At 38.5% G+C, this 15,934-nt stretch overlaps 1 protein-coding gene across 3 annotated transcripts in view; it reads left to right on the forward strand.

Annotated features, from left to right (window-relative positions):
* Positions 1-894: 894 nt before the first annotated feature.
* csnk1g2b (casein kinase 1, gamma 2b) overlaps positions 895-15,934 on the forward strand; it is a 30,188-nt gene continuing 15,148 nt past the window's right edge. For 2 of the 3 annotated variants that reach the window (XM_083888473.1, XM_083888475.1), the window contains exons 1-2: positions 895-1,010; positions 4,443-5,220. In XM_083888473.1, coding sequence (XP_083744599.1) covers positions 4,993-5,220 — 228 coding nt within the window. In that variant the 5' untranslated portion in view covers positions 895-1,010; positions 4,443-4,992. Of the gene's footprint in view, positions 1,011-1,179; positions 1,266-4,442; positions 5,221-15,934 lie in introns of those variants that run through there. The other variant, XM_083888474.1, reaches the window with a different exon arrangement.

Raw genomic sequence — 15,934 nt, forward strand, 5'->3', positions numbered from 1 at the left:
TGTTATCCAGGTTTAAGGTGTCTTTATGCAATCTTGATTTGACTCGTTTGAAACAAATACATCGGTCTTTTAGTGCAAATGACTCAAACTTGTGGCCTGCCCTTTAATACCAAGTTATAATGAGAACTGGCCCACTGTGACCTCCTCTATCTGTAGTTAGATTATAGATAGAATATCACATTAAATATAATTGTTCAATATTATAATTATAGGTTACATGAATCACACTTTTACATCCACCCAATGCAAGGTTTATGCCACAGCTGCTCTAAATTAACAGCATTGGTAATTATCAAACTAATCTTGTATGTTTCTGTAATGGTTAATACACCAGTATGTAGAAGCTCTTTAACTAAAATATTATTATTTTAAAGCTAAAATATAATTAGTCTAATTATGTTAGTTACAAATGTTCAAATATACCGTTTAACAAAAAACAGAAGAAAATTAAAGCACATTATAATTTATTGATTGAGTTGTCAAATTATAGTTATTTACTTGCATTCCTGAACAGAAAAGTGAGTATTAATGGTTGAATGTAACATTTTTATTTTCGTTTTTATGACAGGTGGTCTAATAAATGTGTTAAGCACTGTATATATGAGCATGTTAAGTGTTTTATTACAATTGTGCATATGTTATTAGTTAATGTTCTATATCATAAAAAAAACTTTCACTCTGAAATTCTGTGAAATATTCATGAATATTTTTTATCGCGATTGAATATCGTGATTTCAAGCCAATTTCCCAAATATGTGATTTTTCCCCCCACAGATTGTTGTATTTTGAGAGACCTGCTCTAAGGTTCTGTGAGCTACGCACGCCCGGTGCTCTGATTTATTCACAAAACCGGTTACGTCAGCTATTCAGCGTAGCGCAGTGACGCCGTGTGTCGCTGGGCTTAAAGAGACAACAGCGAAATCATAGCAACTTGAGGGCAAGAAATGAGAAATATATCCACGAATGACAAGCCATGACCTCCGCCGCGCGTCTATAGCTCCACTTTAAAGGTAACCCTCTTTCCTTTGGTGATAGAAATCCATTCGAAAGCTGCCGTTTGTGACGACACCGCCGCACATTAACGTTCTCGCTCATGTTTCGTGTGCTAACTTGCTAAGTGACTAGCTAACCGAGCTAAGCGGTAAGAGATCCCCGGCTGCTGCCGCTGGAGCTGGAGTAGGCGGTTGTTGGGGATTAAGGAGTTGCCCGGCGGCAGTGGTCAGTGAAATGAAAATCGCTGGAATCGTACCTCGAAGAATGATTAGGTGAATCATGAAATCCCTTTTATTATAACGCTTGTATGGTTGATAAGAGTTACGACGTCGCCAGGGACATTGTTATTAAGCGTTTACTAACCAGCTAGCATAGGTAATGTCTATCAATTAATATTTGATGCTATGTCCTGCTTCGACTTGGTTAGTTGTGCGTTAATGTTGGCTCCTTTAAAGAGATGTTTTGTTTTAACAGACTGTTTGATGCCACAGCGGGTTTTAATTTGGCGTCGGGCCGAGAGAAGCGGTGTTTTTGGTACGTGCTAGCCAGGTTAGCTGTGGGACTTGGCTACAACATGGATGTAATTCTCTACCTTACAGCAGAGTTTGCTACTCTTGTTGCGGGTTCATGACACGGGGGGAAATGCGCAGGCGTTGCGAAATTGGCTACAACTGAACGATACCAAGCGGACTTGGTACTGCTAAATAACGCAAGAATAGTCTGAGTGGCCTTGTCCGCCGAACCAGTGACTGCAACGATACCGCTAGATGTTATGAACACATTCATCGGTGGGGGTTTGTTGCAAGATTTTAGTTTATTTTTTTTTACAATTTTCTTTTGGAGGGGGAATGTGGCTTACGTAGAGGGGACGCAGGTACGTGGGATCACCCCATATCTGACGCTAAATGACAGCTGCCAGCTAGTCAGTTAGCTATTAGCTATCATTAACATAAGCCTTAAGAAAGGCAGGTATTTGGCACCACCGACCAGGTGAACGTGGTCGTGTGGCCAGGGTGCAGCTGTTGAAAGTCCACCTGAAGCTTTAATTGTCGATGAGATTATTCATATTTGAGTTGGAAATCAACTTGCGTCGTGTCAATGCTAGCTTGCTAGCTAGTGGCATTGATCATAATTGTAGCAGGTTGTTCGAGCCACTGTCGGCTTCAACGTATAGTTATAATACTCGTCAGTGTTGTTTTATCCTTATTTGTCAAGGCAATTTTAGCACTTTTGAATGTTAAGCTAATCAGTGTTTGCAATAAACGACTGACATAAAAAATAAAAATAAAACACAACAACAACGTCAAAATGCTATGAGAGGCAATTCATGTACTGTAGATCTTTGTTTTTTTCCCTCGGTAAACATCTGTGTTGTCTTCCTGATAGTTTCTAGATACACGTCTCCGGAGTGTACATGAACATAACTGTACCTGCTTGAGTCTAGGTTGTCTGTTGGGGGTCCCCATCAGCCTCTTTTTAAATGGATTTTCGATTTGCACATAACATACCAATATAATTTGGCTTGTGCATGCAGAGATGGAGAAGTTAGTGTAATGGAAGAAAGGTAAATGGGAGTAAGCTCAATGGAAGTACAGTATCCAGAAACAACTTCTTTTAATGGTTGCTGGCAGGCTGCACACTAAGAGGAGTAATGCTGCCCAAACTGAGGAAATGCCAAGAGTGTGCAAAGCTGTCATCAAAGGGAAGGGTGGCTTCTTTGAACAATTTAAAATGTAAAATTATGATTTGTTAAATGCTTTTTTTTATCACAACTTGATTTCCTAAGTGTCCGTTCATAGTTCTGAAGTCCATCCATCCTTCAATATTAATTACAATGTAGGAAATACTAAAGGATAAAGGGAAAAAAACACAAAATGAGAGGTTGAGACCAAACTTTTGACTGGTACTATATATATTTTGATCTTACTCCCAGTATTTGCTTAACAGCGCTGAATGGAAAGACACACACTTGTACAGTGGTAAAATTGAATGGAAAACGGTTTTATATCCACTCTCCTGAGATTGTGGTGACCTGTAAGACTGAGAACCTTCAGATATGTGTTGTCTTGTTTTCCAACATGGCTATAATTCTATTTGAAAAATAAATGACCTGGATTAGTTTTAGGTTGTTCTTTTCTGTACCCTTTTAAAATTGTGATGCTATCTGGTAGACATGACATTGTAATTAATGCCTGTATATCTAGCATGGCAATCAGAATATAGATCTATGATTTTGAGTGGGTCTTTCTAGGCTGTGCCATGTTTAATTTACTCGACACATTTCATACTTCTGCTGCAAGTATAATTTAAATATAGGTTTAGATCCTCAAGGCTATTGCCTGCAGTATAAATCTGCCTGGAACATGTTGAATGCACAACAGTATTATATGTGTGAATGATGATATAAAATACCTTACAGTAATGTGCACCCATAATAGTCATATGTGTGACTGCCAGTGTTGTATTTTAGTCTATTTACTACAGTTATTTTTATTTGTCTGTCGGATTCAGCTGAGCTAGCAGTAACCCAGACTGTATGCAAATACTTCCAATAATATTCTTCCCACTGATGCTAATGTTATGATAAGATGAAGCATTACAGCAGTCATTGATCCATGTAAGTGCCTTTCCATAGGAAAAAGTAGCTGCTCATTGCTAGTGCCTGCATTACCTGCTCTTTTCAGCATCACCAACATCTTAGCTCATGGACATGAGGGAGTTGGCTCTCGACAGAGACGTCTACATGTGATTGTTTTCAAAAAGCTGTACAGACATGGTCAAATTACTCTCATTACAATTGTCTTCTTGTTTTTTGTGTGCATAGGTTTACATGTATAATACCCCTTGAACTATTAAACAGCTTAACATTATGGATTGAACATGTAGGCACTTGTTTCTAATTTTAGCATGTACTGATTTTTACTGGTTTAATTATGTGTAACGGAGTATTCACACACCTGCAAGAGCTGTTGAAGTGCAAGCGTGAAACTTACTCCTACACATGACTTAAATGCAATGTTATGATCTGCTTTATATCTGCTATGCTCCATGTTTTGGAATTTCCAAACTAGTTTTATTTGCAAAGTAGATTTGTTTTTCCTGTTTTTCTGAGGTCCACTGGAGAATATTAACACTCATATTGATTGCTTTACTGAATTTGCCTTGCACTGTCTGAAATAAGATCTCATTGCAGCTATTGTAAGGAATAGTCATTGTAGAGGATATAATTTGATCTTCAAGTAAAAGGTTTCATTTTCTTCCTGAAAATATTATCCATTAATGGCCCATTAGTGTTATGGGAACAGACAGTGATTTATTTATATGTAATGGCCAGTGAAGTTAATCTGTTGAGCATGGTGTAATGCTGACACACACTTGTACCTATATACATGGCATACTGTTAACTAGTTTAACTTCCTTTTAACGTCTTTTCTTGTTTACCTTTTCAGATCTCCCAATACCTCAGAAACAGACTTTCTCATCACTGTACTCGCCTGTCGTCGCCTTGCAACATGGAGTTTGCCTACCATGTAACTGAAGGCTGACCAGAAGAAAGAAGGCTCCACTGAAGATGTTCGCAGTTAGCCTTGTGGATCCCGTAGCTGGGTTTTGGAGTGCTTTTTTATGACTAGTATTGTATGTGTGTCTTTGGGCACAGCCTAGCATAACCTGCCTAATCCTCAGGCAGGGAAATGCTACTCTGAGACTTGTGGTGGAGAAACACGAAAGAGGAGACCCTTAAGGAACATAAAGGAAAAAGGGAAACCCTCATCTAAATAGCTGTTTTGATTCACACACAGGGATCTTAAGCTGAAGATTGGGCTCATTTTCCCAATGGTCTTGTGAGCATTGCACATTTTTAGCAGCAACATCTTTCCTCTGTCCTCAAAGATTTGTCTTCCTCCCTCTCTCTGAAGTGTCATCTCTCACTGTTATTGGCATTTCTATGGTTTGCATGGCTGGACAATAACCGTGGAGAGGCCAGGGTATCACAAGCTTATGGATTTTGATAAGAGAGGGGGCAAGGGAGAGACAGAGGAAGGGAAAAAGATGTCTAAGACAACAGGCAGCAGGACTGGACATGGGGGCCGGAGTTCAGGGACCAATTCTGGAGTGCTAATGGTTGGCCCAAACTTCCGCGTGGGTAAAAAAATTGGCTGTGGGAACTTTGGAGAACTGCGGCTGGGGAAGAATCTCTATACTAATGAATATGTGGCCATCAAATTGGTAAGTACATCCTCGAAGATGGTTTATAAACTGGGAATTCCCAGTTACCACACCACTGTTCTGATACATCTCCAATTACAATTCATATCCTACATGAATAGTAATACTATCTATCTACTGTTATTTACGTTTGCAGTTTATTTTGTGCTAAATGTTTTTTTTTGTCTTTTATCTCAGTGACAGATACAGGAAGTAAATTCAACCATGTTCTCTTTGTGTTTATGAAAAAGGTCAAGAATAAGCTTAGATTAGCATGGACATTTCTCTTATTGGCTGTTTTTTTATATATGGATTTCTCTTCCTTGTACAGCATGTCACAGTAAGCAGTGGTACTTTTAGTTCCTTAAATTTCATTTAAACTGATGATTTTAAAGTTTTGATAAAACTATTTCCTTTGTAAAAACTAAATCTTTTAACTCCTTATTTCCTCATTCAGTGGTAAATGTAAAATCACATCAAGCCACTCCTATAATAGGCTTACACCAGACCACCTGTTCAATCATTAATCTGCTTTGTCTTTTTTGTCAGTATTTGCTTTTTTAGTGTTTTGATTAAAAAAACATGAAACGTCAAGGTAGATTTGTTTGCTAATTTTTAGGGTAGCTTACTTATCAACTTTTTTTTGCACACAGACCTTTCTCTTATTGGGCAACGATTGATCGATTATTAATCGATTGCTGAATGAATGGTCAACAATCGATAGTTGATTAATTTGTTTGAGGATATTTTTTTTATGATTAAAACAAATTGGCAAATTATTCAGCTTCTGAAATGTGAATATTTTCTGGTTTCTTTTGCTCCATATATCATATAAATTATTAAAACTGGAATAATTCCGATTTGTGGACAAAATGATCATCATTTTGAGGTTTTGAAAACACTGATGGACATTTTTTGACACTTTATGGACCTAATGATTAATTGATTAAGTCCAAAAATAATTGATGGATTAATTGATTATGAAAATAATCGTTTGTAGCAGACCTACTTTCTCTCCATATCTTTTCTTAGCAGTAAATGTGCGTAAGCAGTTGTTTGCCCTTGATTACTGGCAGATGTTTTTTTTCTTTCTCGTGATGCCTCAATGTAAGTAAGGCCTTACTCAGACTCTAGTTAAGTAGTCATACTGCATCCAATGGAAGCACGGCGTCATCCTCACCACAACTACACTGGTCTGTGTATGATTATCCTTACATTTGTATCTCTGAGGGAGGTCATTATCTCTGAATGGGCATCCATTGAAGGTCTTGCTAACCACATAGAAGTCAGGGGTTGGCAAACAACTGTAATTGCAGTTCTTCTCTCCTCTGAAATCTGAAGTTGTGCTGCTTGCTGCCTCTCCCCCTTGCCTGTGAACCTCCCATCTGTTTGGGTATTTTTACCCTCATGGTGTCCAGCTATATCTGGATCTGGCATTAGGACCATAACACTGCTTCATGGATTTCGTGGCCCACTGATCCCAACATTTATCTAAATGTGTATTGGTGACAGGAGGAAGTGTGCTAATTGTGTAAACAAGCTCAACAAGGCCTGCCCTTGTAGCAGGGACTGTTGACCATTCAGGATTATTTACAATTTCAGATGGAGATTCATGTTTTCTTGATAATTTTATTGTTGGACCCAAAATGAAGAGTCAAATTTGCTCTTTTATCTCTATTTGACTGTCATCTCGAAAATGATTTCAACTGCATTGTCATTGTTTTAATAGTTTAATGGGCTGCTGTTGCTAGGCCTCACATGGATATGGCTTCTCCCTTTTCACTCTCGGGCTAACCCGGACTTGAGCACAATTGCCTTTCCACATGTTTCTCTCTGTGCCTGGTGTCAGAGCTCCCTGTGGTAACTGGGTGAATGTCACTGCCTGTCCAGTATGGCTCCTGTTTTGTTAGAGGCTCTTATTTAGATCCTACATATGGAGTGAAACAACTAACAGCTCTGTTATCTGTGTCCATCATGCGTGACGTGAGCAGCGTGTCCTCTGATGGCTGTCGTTGAGTCGTATCTTGCTTTTTGCAGTACTCTGATTTCGATCAGTGTATTTTAATAGTTATATTTTGCCTCAAATAAAGGCAAACAAAACTAACAAAAACAAAAAAAACTGTTGTTGTAGCCCTTATGTTGGACTTGTACTCTCCCAGTCAAGTCAAGTGGGGCAGTATAATGTTAAGTGGAAGTAAGCCAATTGATTCTTTGTGACTGGTTGAATGAATCTTGTTGACCTTCAAGAAAATCAATAATATTGTGATATCTAATTTTAGTTAAACAGTAAATTATCTAGGTGATTGAAATAGTGTACATTTTGTTATAAAGTAAGGAATTGTAGGAACACGGTGAAGTGTTGAAATCATGATAATCTCACAAACTAAATTTATACTGTTAATTAAATGCTTTCACCTTGTAAAAAGATGTCTGCCAGCATTACCCTGCTTCATTCCATGATCAGTGAGATGGAGATATATGGTAGGCCAGCCCAGTGCTCCAGCTCCTCTGTTAGTGGATCTGGAACTGCTGTGAATGTTGGTGCAAAGGGCAAGTGAGAAGGGGGAAACTGAAAGGTTGTCTTTGTTGGCAGGCCTTGTCGACACACAGTGGTTCAGTCTTTGGTTCAGCTGGGTACTTTCTCATACTGACAAACGCTTGTGTGATGGAGGCAGGACCATATAGCCACTCCTGTAAGTGCACTGTAGGCTTTCCTCCCAAGGGGAGATCCCAAGGCCTTAAAGAAATAGCATCATTTAATTTCTGCTGGCTGTCATGGCTCTCTCTTTAAAACTGCAACTCATCAACACCAACATCTCCATCAGTACAATCCCTGGCTTAGTGTTTTTTCAAAGCTTGGACAGATTTTCATCTACCCGAAAATACAATGTATTTCAGGCATGCTGGATTTAATCTGCAGTCTTCCCTTCTCTGGCCACAATGACACATTTCACATGTGGACTTCAGCTAATTAAGGTTATTTCCATGAGTTTTCAAGTTGGGTGTTGTTTGGTTTGTGATTGTGCACTGCAGATTTCCGTAATATTGAAGATAAGAACAAACGCATAGAGAACAAACAACAAATTATTGGGGATGTTTGTCAGGTTAAATAAAACTCTCCTCCGGATACTGAAATTACTATCGACATATTAATATGTTACTCATGCCAACGGTTTACTATGATTTATGTAAAACATGTTATCATTATTTCATAGTATTTCAAATTGATGACACTTTGGAGTTTTCAAGACGAGACGCATTTCAGTGTTTTTGCTTCTTTATGCTGAATTAAATAGTACTAGCACAAGGCCGTCACGGACTGTTAATCTTAGATCTCTGCAATCATGAGCATCAGTTTCTGTGCCACCATGCCATCTCTCCCTCAGATACAGTGGTATGCAAAAGTTTGGGCACCCCTGTACATTTTCATGATTTTCCTTTATAAATCATTGGTTGTTTGGATAAAAAATTTCAGTTAAATATATCATATAGGAGACAAACACGGTGATATTTGAGAAGTGAAATAAAGCTGGCATACCTTTAGCACTAAGTATTGGAAATCAAAATTGGTTTGGTAACCTCAGTGACCCTTGACCTCAGGTGACCACAGGTGAATCCAATCATGAGAAAGGGTATTTAAGGAGGCCAATTGTAAGTGTTTCTCCTCTTTGCATCTTCTCTGAAGAGTGGCAACATGGAAGCCTCAAAACAACTCTCAAATGACCTGAAAACAATGATTGTTAAACATCATGGTTTAGGGGAAGGATACAGAAAGCTATCTCAGAGATTTAAGCTCTCCAGTTTCAACTGTGAGGACCATTGTGAGGAATTGGAAAACCACAGGCACAGATCTAGTTAAGGCCCGAAGTGGCAGACCAAGAAAAATCTCAGATAAGCAGAGGCAAAGGATGGTGAGAACAGTCACAGTCAACCCACAGACCAGCTCCAAAGACCTACAACATCATCTTGCTGCAGATGGTGTCACTGTGCATTGTTCAACTTTTCAGCGCACTTTACACAAGGAGATGCTGTATGGAAGAGTCATGCAGAAAAAGCCTTTTCTCTGCACCCGCCGCAAACGGAGTTGCTTGAGGTAGCTAAAGCACATTTGGACAAGCCAGCTTCTTTTTGGAATAAAGTGCTGTGGACTGATGAAACTAAAATAGTGTTATTTGGCAAAACAAAGGGGTATTATGCATGGAGGAAAAAGAACACAGCAATCCAAGAAAAACATTTGCTACCTACACTAAAATTTGGTGGCGGTTCCATCATGCTGTGGGGCTGTGTGGCCAGTGCAGGGACTGGGAATCCCTGGAACAAATTTCTGGAATGACCATCTCAGTCCCCAGACCTGAATATTATTGAACATTTGTGGTGTGATTTAAAGCGGGCTGTCCATGCTCGGAGATGTTTTGTAAAGAAGAATGGTCCAAAATACCTTCTGCCAGAATCCAGACTCTAATTGGAAGCTATAGGAAGTGTTTAGAGGCTGTTATTTCTGTAAAAGAAGGATGCCCAAAATGTTTCTTTTGTGGTGCCTAAATTTATGCACATGCCTAATTTTGTTTAGATAATTCTTGCACACTTTCTGCAAATCATATAAACTCTAGTTCACTTCTCAAATATCACTGCGTCTGTCTGTGTCTATATGATATATTTAACCGAAATTTCTTATTCAAACAACCAATGATTTATAAAGGAAAATCATGAAAATTTACAGGGGTGCACAAACTTTTCTTTGGTGCTTTGACTAGTGACTGTCTCCATTGCTAAAATGTTTGTACCTCTTTACTTGAATGTGCAACATTTAGGTCTTAAAGTTTGTATTAAAGGGGCTAATGTGGGAAAAGTATAAAATCATTTTCAAAATTTAAAAACAATTATTGTTATAATTGATTAATCTATCGCTTGTTTTCTTGATTCATTGATGAGTTGTTTGATCCTTGAAATTTTTCTAAATTAATTGATTATTAATCGATTACTAAATTAATCAAAAATTTTGATAATCGATTAATCGGTTTGAATGTTTTTTTTTCTCAGATTTTTCAGTTTCTTAGATGTGAACATTTTCTGGTTTCTTTGCTCTGTATAACAAAAATCATTCAAACAATCATTTTTTGTTTATGGGCGAAGAAAAAGACGTTTGAGAACATCATCATTTTGAGATTTGGGAGACACCAATCAATGTTCAGTTCAAAATTTTCTGACGAATAAACAAGAAAGTAATCGACAGGTTAATCTTTCATGAATATAATTGTTTGTTTAGCCCTACATTTTTATAATGATTATTCCTGAGATGAGGCTTGACTCATGTGTACGCGCACACGACTTCAGTATATCTGTGAGGATGACATTCTGTTGGCCAGAACTTTATAATCACTCTTGTTATCACCTAGTTTACAGTTTGCATTCGAGAACCATGACACTAGCAAGAGTGTGAGACCGTGATCTGTAGTGTGTGCTCTGCCTCTCAGAGTAGGCAGGTTTCTGGGAGTTGTTTTTTAGGGAGACGGTCCTAAAAAAACTTGCAGGTAATATTACATGTTTTAGAGTTGGAGGCTAAAGCGGGGAGTTTCATAACAGGCACTTTGGAATAAATAAAAGGTTTTTAAACAACTGTGAATCACGCAAGCTACTCCAGGGAGTTCCATAACAAAAATAAATGAGCATAAAAGATCCTGTTTCACTAACACTACAGTAGAGAGCTACTTTTTAAAGATGACAAATGTGTGCATTATACAAGCTTTCTGAACTTAACAGCTAATCCTGTTATGAATATGAAAAACAGTCGTTCATAAGAGATAAAAAGCAGTGACCCATTTGTGGATGGTAATGGCTGTTAATCAGTGTTGTGGAATGCTCAAGTATTTTTTTAACACTTGACTTGTCTCTCACATTTTCTCTTTTTCTGATACTCGTATGAATTTACACTGCACCGTTTTGCTTTAACAGTCTTTGGCATCATAATTGAAGTGGCAAACTAGAGCCAAAAAGAACCAAACCAGAATTGAATAATGGTAACTTAAAAAGACCTGAAGCCAAACTGGCCTTAAATCAATTTTGAGTTTGCTTTGCTAGACAAAATGGCAAGGTTTGAGGTTATGACTAAGCATGTGAGAAATTGTAATATATTACTGCATGGTTATATAGTGCAGAATAGATGAAACGGCATCTTAAGCAGTTTAGATATAGGCCGCTGGACTTGTTTTATTTAAGCGCCAAGTATTAAGAACTGAAGAGGCCTCTTGCTTAAGACATGAAATGTCTTCAACTTTACTAACCTGACCTGAAAATATAAGAGGCCTTTTTCCACAGCAGCTATTATGCAGTGTGTTATTACTCTTAATAAACTTTATTGTGTGGGGCTTCAATAACTTTCTCAAAGAAGCAACTATATTGTGTCATGGCTAACAGACATGGCGTCGTAGAACACTTGAAAGCACAAAGCCATAGTGAATGGTCATATATACACCTGTGCTTTTCCTGCAAGGATGAGTCCAAATTTATGTTGTAAAACCAGCCATGTGATTTTCAGCTTTAATTTCAGGGTGCTAATGGTCACAACAGATGGATGATAGCATTTCTTGCCTGTTTTACACAAAGGTACACCCTGTTTGTGGGAAGTGATTATATGGGAGGAACACGTTTCAGATTAAAATGGCCTTCATACATTGTTCATCTTTTTAGGTGTGACAGTTGAAGCTGAAATTTAGGACTGTAACCTCCTAGTTCAATTTAGAATGTCACATATAATATTTAACAATAGGGGAATTTTCAAAAAATCCCAGATTTCTTTCATTTGTTTCCATCTAAATTTCCCAGGATTTTGAAAACATTGAAATGGACTGTTGAATGCAAGATGGTTGAATTCGTTTTTTTTAATTGTAATGTCATGAAAACCAGTGGTTTAATAACATTAAATGTTGTACATTAGGTTGACATAGACTAGGCTTTTTCCTAGTCCTACGATTGATACAGTCGCAGTGAACATTAAAATTGGAACACGTCTCTAAGATCCAACCAAGGCCTCACTATGATGCCAACCATACGTTGTAATGTAATTGCAGTGGAGGCCATTATGAGTGTTGACAGTCGGTATGTTTACATGCACTGTTAATTTGAGCCCTTCAGTTGGACTACTGCCCTTGTCCTAGAATACAAGCACTAGTGGGTAATTGGTTTATTGAAGTGTGTCCTGCTCCACTCTGCTGTTTTAGTACAATTTCTTTCGTATTAAGTTTACAAACATATTAAAGGTCAGGTTTTTAGTTTGGCTAACATTTTTAATTCAGTTTATAATAATTATTTTAATTTTTAGATGTAGTGCAAGTGTATGGAATGAGATAACATGGTACACCACAAATTAGCCTACTGTACAGGTAGAACTCTTTGTATTATATGGCCTAAATCAAAAATTCAGAGTTGCCTATGAAGTGAACCTATGTCCATAATTCCCCCACCCCATTCTGTACAAAGTTGCTGCAAAACATAAAGTTGATGTCTTATTCCGTAAAATTGAAGTAGTAACTGACAGCCACTCTTGGTTTCGGGGGCAGGTGATGGCTCATCTGGGTATGTTGAATCTGAGCTGAAACTGGAGAAGTGCTGGACACAGGCCAGCTGTTGCTCTTCCACACCACTCGGTCTTTAACGCCACCGTTCAACCGTGGACACCTCGGATCATCAGGACAGCTTAGAGAAACACACACTCACTCTGCACCCCCACCTCCTTTTAATTTCCATTTGTTACTGTCGTACAGTTAGTGTCATTAATACCCCATGAAGGCTACCAAATGGAGATGTGCTATGTTGACATTTGAGTTGTTCTAAGATGAGATGAGATGAGTCACACAGCCAGTTGTGTTTTGTGAAATGGTTTACTGGGAGTCAGGCAAAGGTCAGGGTCTATTCTGGTTCTTGTGCATAATTCCAGGTTTGTTACCTTGGACATGGCACATGTAGTTAGTCATACATAGGCACACAGTGATCATCACACTGGCTTTCCATAAACTACAACACAGATATTAATTGGTTTGTCACATGATATGATGTTACAATACCACACAGTTTATATTTGACAGTATGTCTGTGTGACCTAGTCAAGGAGAATGTCCTGTATTGCATCACAGCATAGCATCATGTCTCTGGAAAGATCTGACAAATGAGTGTGAGAAGTCAAGTTCTGTTTTTTTGGTCTTGCATCGACAGTGTGTGTTTGCTTGTAGTCTGATCCAGTATGTGGATCAAATGTGCATGTCTGACACTGACGCTATGTATGTAACTCATAGCAAGTGTAGCTAAAGCTGGCAAGATGTTAACTATAGACTACTTTATTGAAAAGATTAAAACATATTGGTTTCATTAGATGCAAAAGTGAAGGAATGATTATATACAGCACATTTTCATCTCCAATGTCCCGTTAATGTCCTGCTATCTATCCGGAATGTTGGCAACCTATATTTACTAACTATACATGACATCATCGGCAGTAAACCTGCTGGAAACTTCCTTCAGCAATATTGCACTTGTAATTTATATTTTGACTGGATATTAGATTCGTTAAGTATTTAGGCTGTGACTTTACTGTTGTGTCTTGTATTTGCCACCCTTTAATGTCCTTCTACTAACATGTTATCACAGTATATTTTTTGTTGTTGCTCTCTTTGCTCATTTTAGTCTGGCTTTGCAGTCATCAGGGTCAACTCTTTCTCAACTGTGTTGGTGCAGAGATCAGATTTAGACTAGATGACATCATACGCAGAGTTGGATAATCCTAGCAAGAGGACTTTGTGTGATGCTGATGGCTCACTCCATCCCTACAAGTGTACAGAGGCCACCAAAGGTTAAAATACAGAAACCATCAGCTAATCCGCAATGACATAATCACATATTTGTACAAGCTTCAAGTGTTTTTCCTCTAAGCAGGATAGTTGAAATGGCATGTAACATTTCCTCTCAAACCATCCCCAGCGACAGGATTGAATCTAGCCAGAGAATTATTTGCTGGTAGCACTATCAACAGATCTATAAGCCTTTTAACTGCGAGTACCGGAGAGCAAAGTCCACTATGGGTCTTTCCATGTTACTCTTGCCCATTGTCCCTGCAGGCTTTGTTGTAATTTGATTGAGAAGCTGGTTAATGATGGTGGCTGTAGAGGTGGACATATCTGTTTGGTGGCCTTTGTACTTTGCAAATAAATAGGGCTCCGCGTGTTTGATTAGATGCAAGAAACAATACTTCTGGTACCATTTAATTTCTCATAGTTTAATGCTAATAAGAGTAGCAGTCAATTATTGGCTTGACTAAACATATGAGATGTTTAATAAAGTGTAAAACTGCATGATGCAATTGTAGTAGTTGTCATAAGTCAGAATAATGTTTTTTTCTTTTTTAATTGAAATGATATAGACACTTTATTTATATATTTATATTAAATGTATATTTTGAACTCAAAAGACGGACCTTTTGTCTGCATTGAAGGTCAGCTTGGTTTCACATACATTGAATCGAACATGCACAGAAACGGAGACAGCTGCAGGGTGAACAGCCGAGTTGGACAGGTTATTGTAGCAGCAGGTCAGACAGGAGAGGACCCTTCTAGCCTGTGGGTCAGCTGTCCTGGACACTTGGCAAAAAGCTGTTTGCTGCATTATAGCACATAGACCGACTGCAACTCCCCCTTCACTTGAAAATTAAAATTTTTCCTGGAACAGTTTTTCATGATCTGTAGACATAAGAGTGCAGCATAGACTGTCGACAGTATGTGAATACAATAAAAATTGGTAAAATAAACCCTGGTGATTTCCTCAAGCCATATTACTACTGTGGAATTGGTTGTGAGGTAACTGAGAAAAGTCCTTGTCATATACAATGATGTGACATCAGATATTTGCAGCATAGCGCTGGTCATTTACACAGCCATAGCTTAGTCCATCTGCTGGGAATAGAGAGGACTCCTAAGTACGCAAAGCTGCCGTAAGCCTCGGTTTCCTGTTGTAAGCGGTTATAAAGCGTCCTGTGGGTTACTGCCATCTGCTTTGAATCATTATTTATATATTTACAATTTTTATTCCCTTTCCTCCCCGGCATGGCCTGACTTGTGTGAGACGTGCTCATTGACCATCGTTTATGTGGGAGTCAGATGACGCTGCAGTAGTTTCCCACTCCGCCTCTCAGATCAGTCACATGTCTTCCTCCCACCGGCTTCTACCCCTCTCTGCTGCCTCCTCTCTTCCACTCAGTTTGTACTTCCTCCCATGCACAGTAGCACCTTACTTCCCTGGCAGGCTTCCTTGTTGGCATTAAAATGCTAAAATGATCTTTCGATGGACTGAAGAGAATTATGTTCATACTGAATGTGAGAGGTCACGATAGTAGTTTGTAGGGCAGGTTAGAAACCACTTCAGTTAACATCATCATCATGAGGAGCATGTATGTGCTCTTTCATGGATTGTAGAGAGATGTGTATCTGTTGTTTTCAGGGCGTATTAAATCATACATAGGTGTGCACATCTGTGCAAGCACAACACAAAGTAATAAAATATAATATAACCATCAAAGGCTTGTTGTTGCTTTCACACGCATTTATTGGCCTTTACAGTGTTGAGAAAGATCAACATATTACAGTAAAGTATATCAGATATATGAGTCATCATACAGTCACCACCCGCCAGTAATGTTGAGACTCTGACTTCTTGTTACAGTTTTTTAGGAAACGGGCAGAGAGAGAGAAAT

Source organism: Microchirus variegatus (genome assembly GCF_963457635.1).
Source record: "Microchirus variegatus genome assembly, chromosome: 4".
NCBI lineage: Eukaryota > Metazoa > Chordata > Actinopteri > Pleuronectiformes > Soleidae > Microchirus > Microchirus variegatus.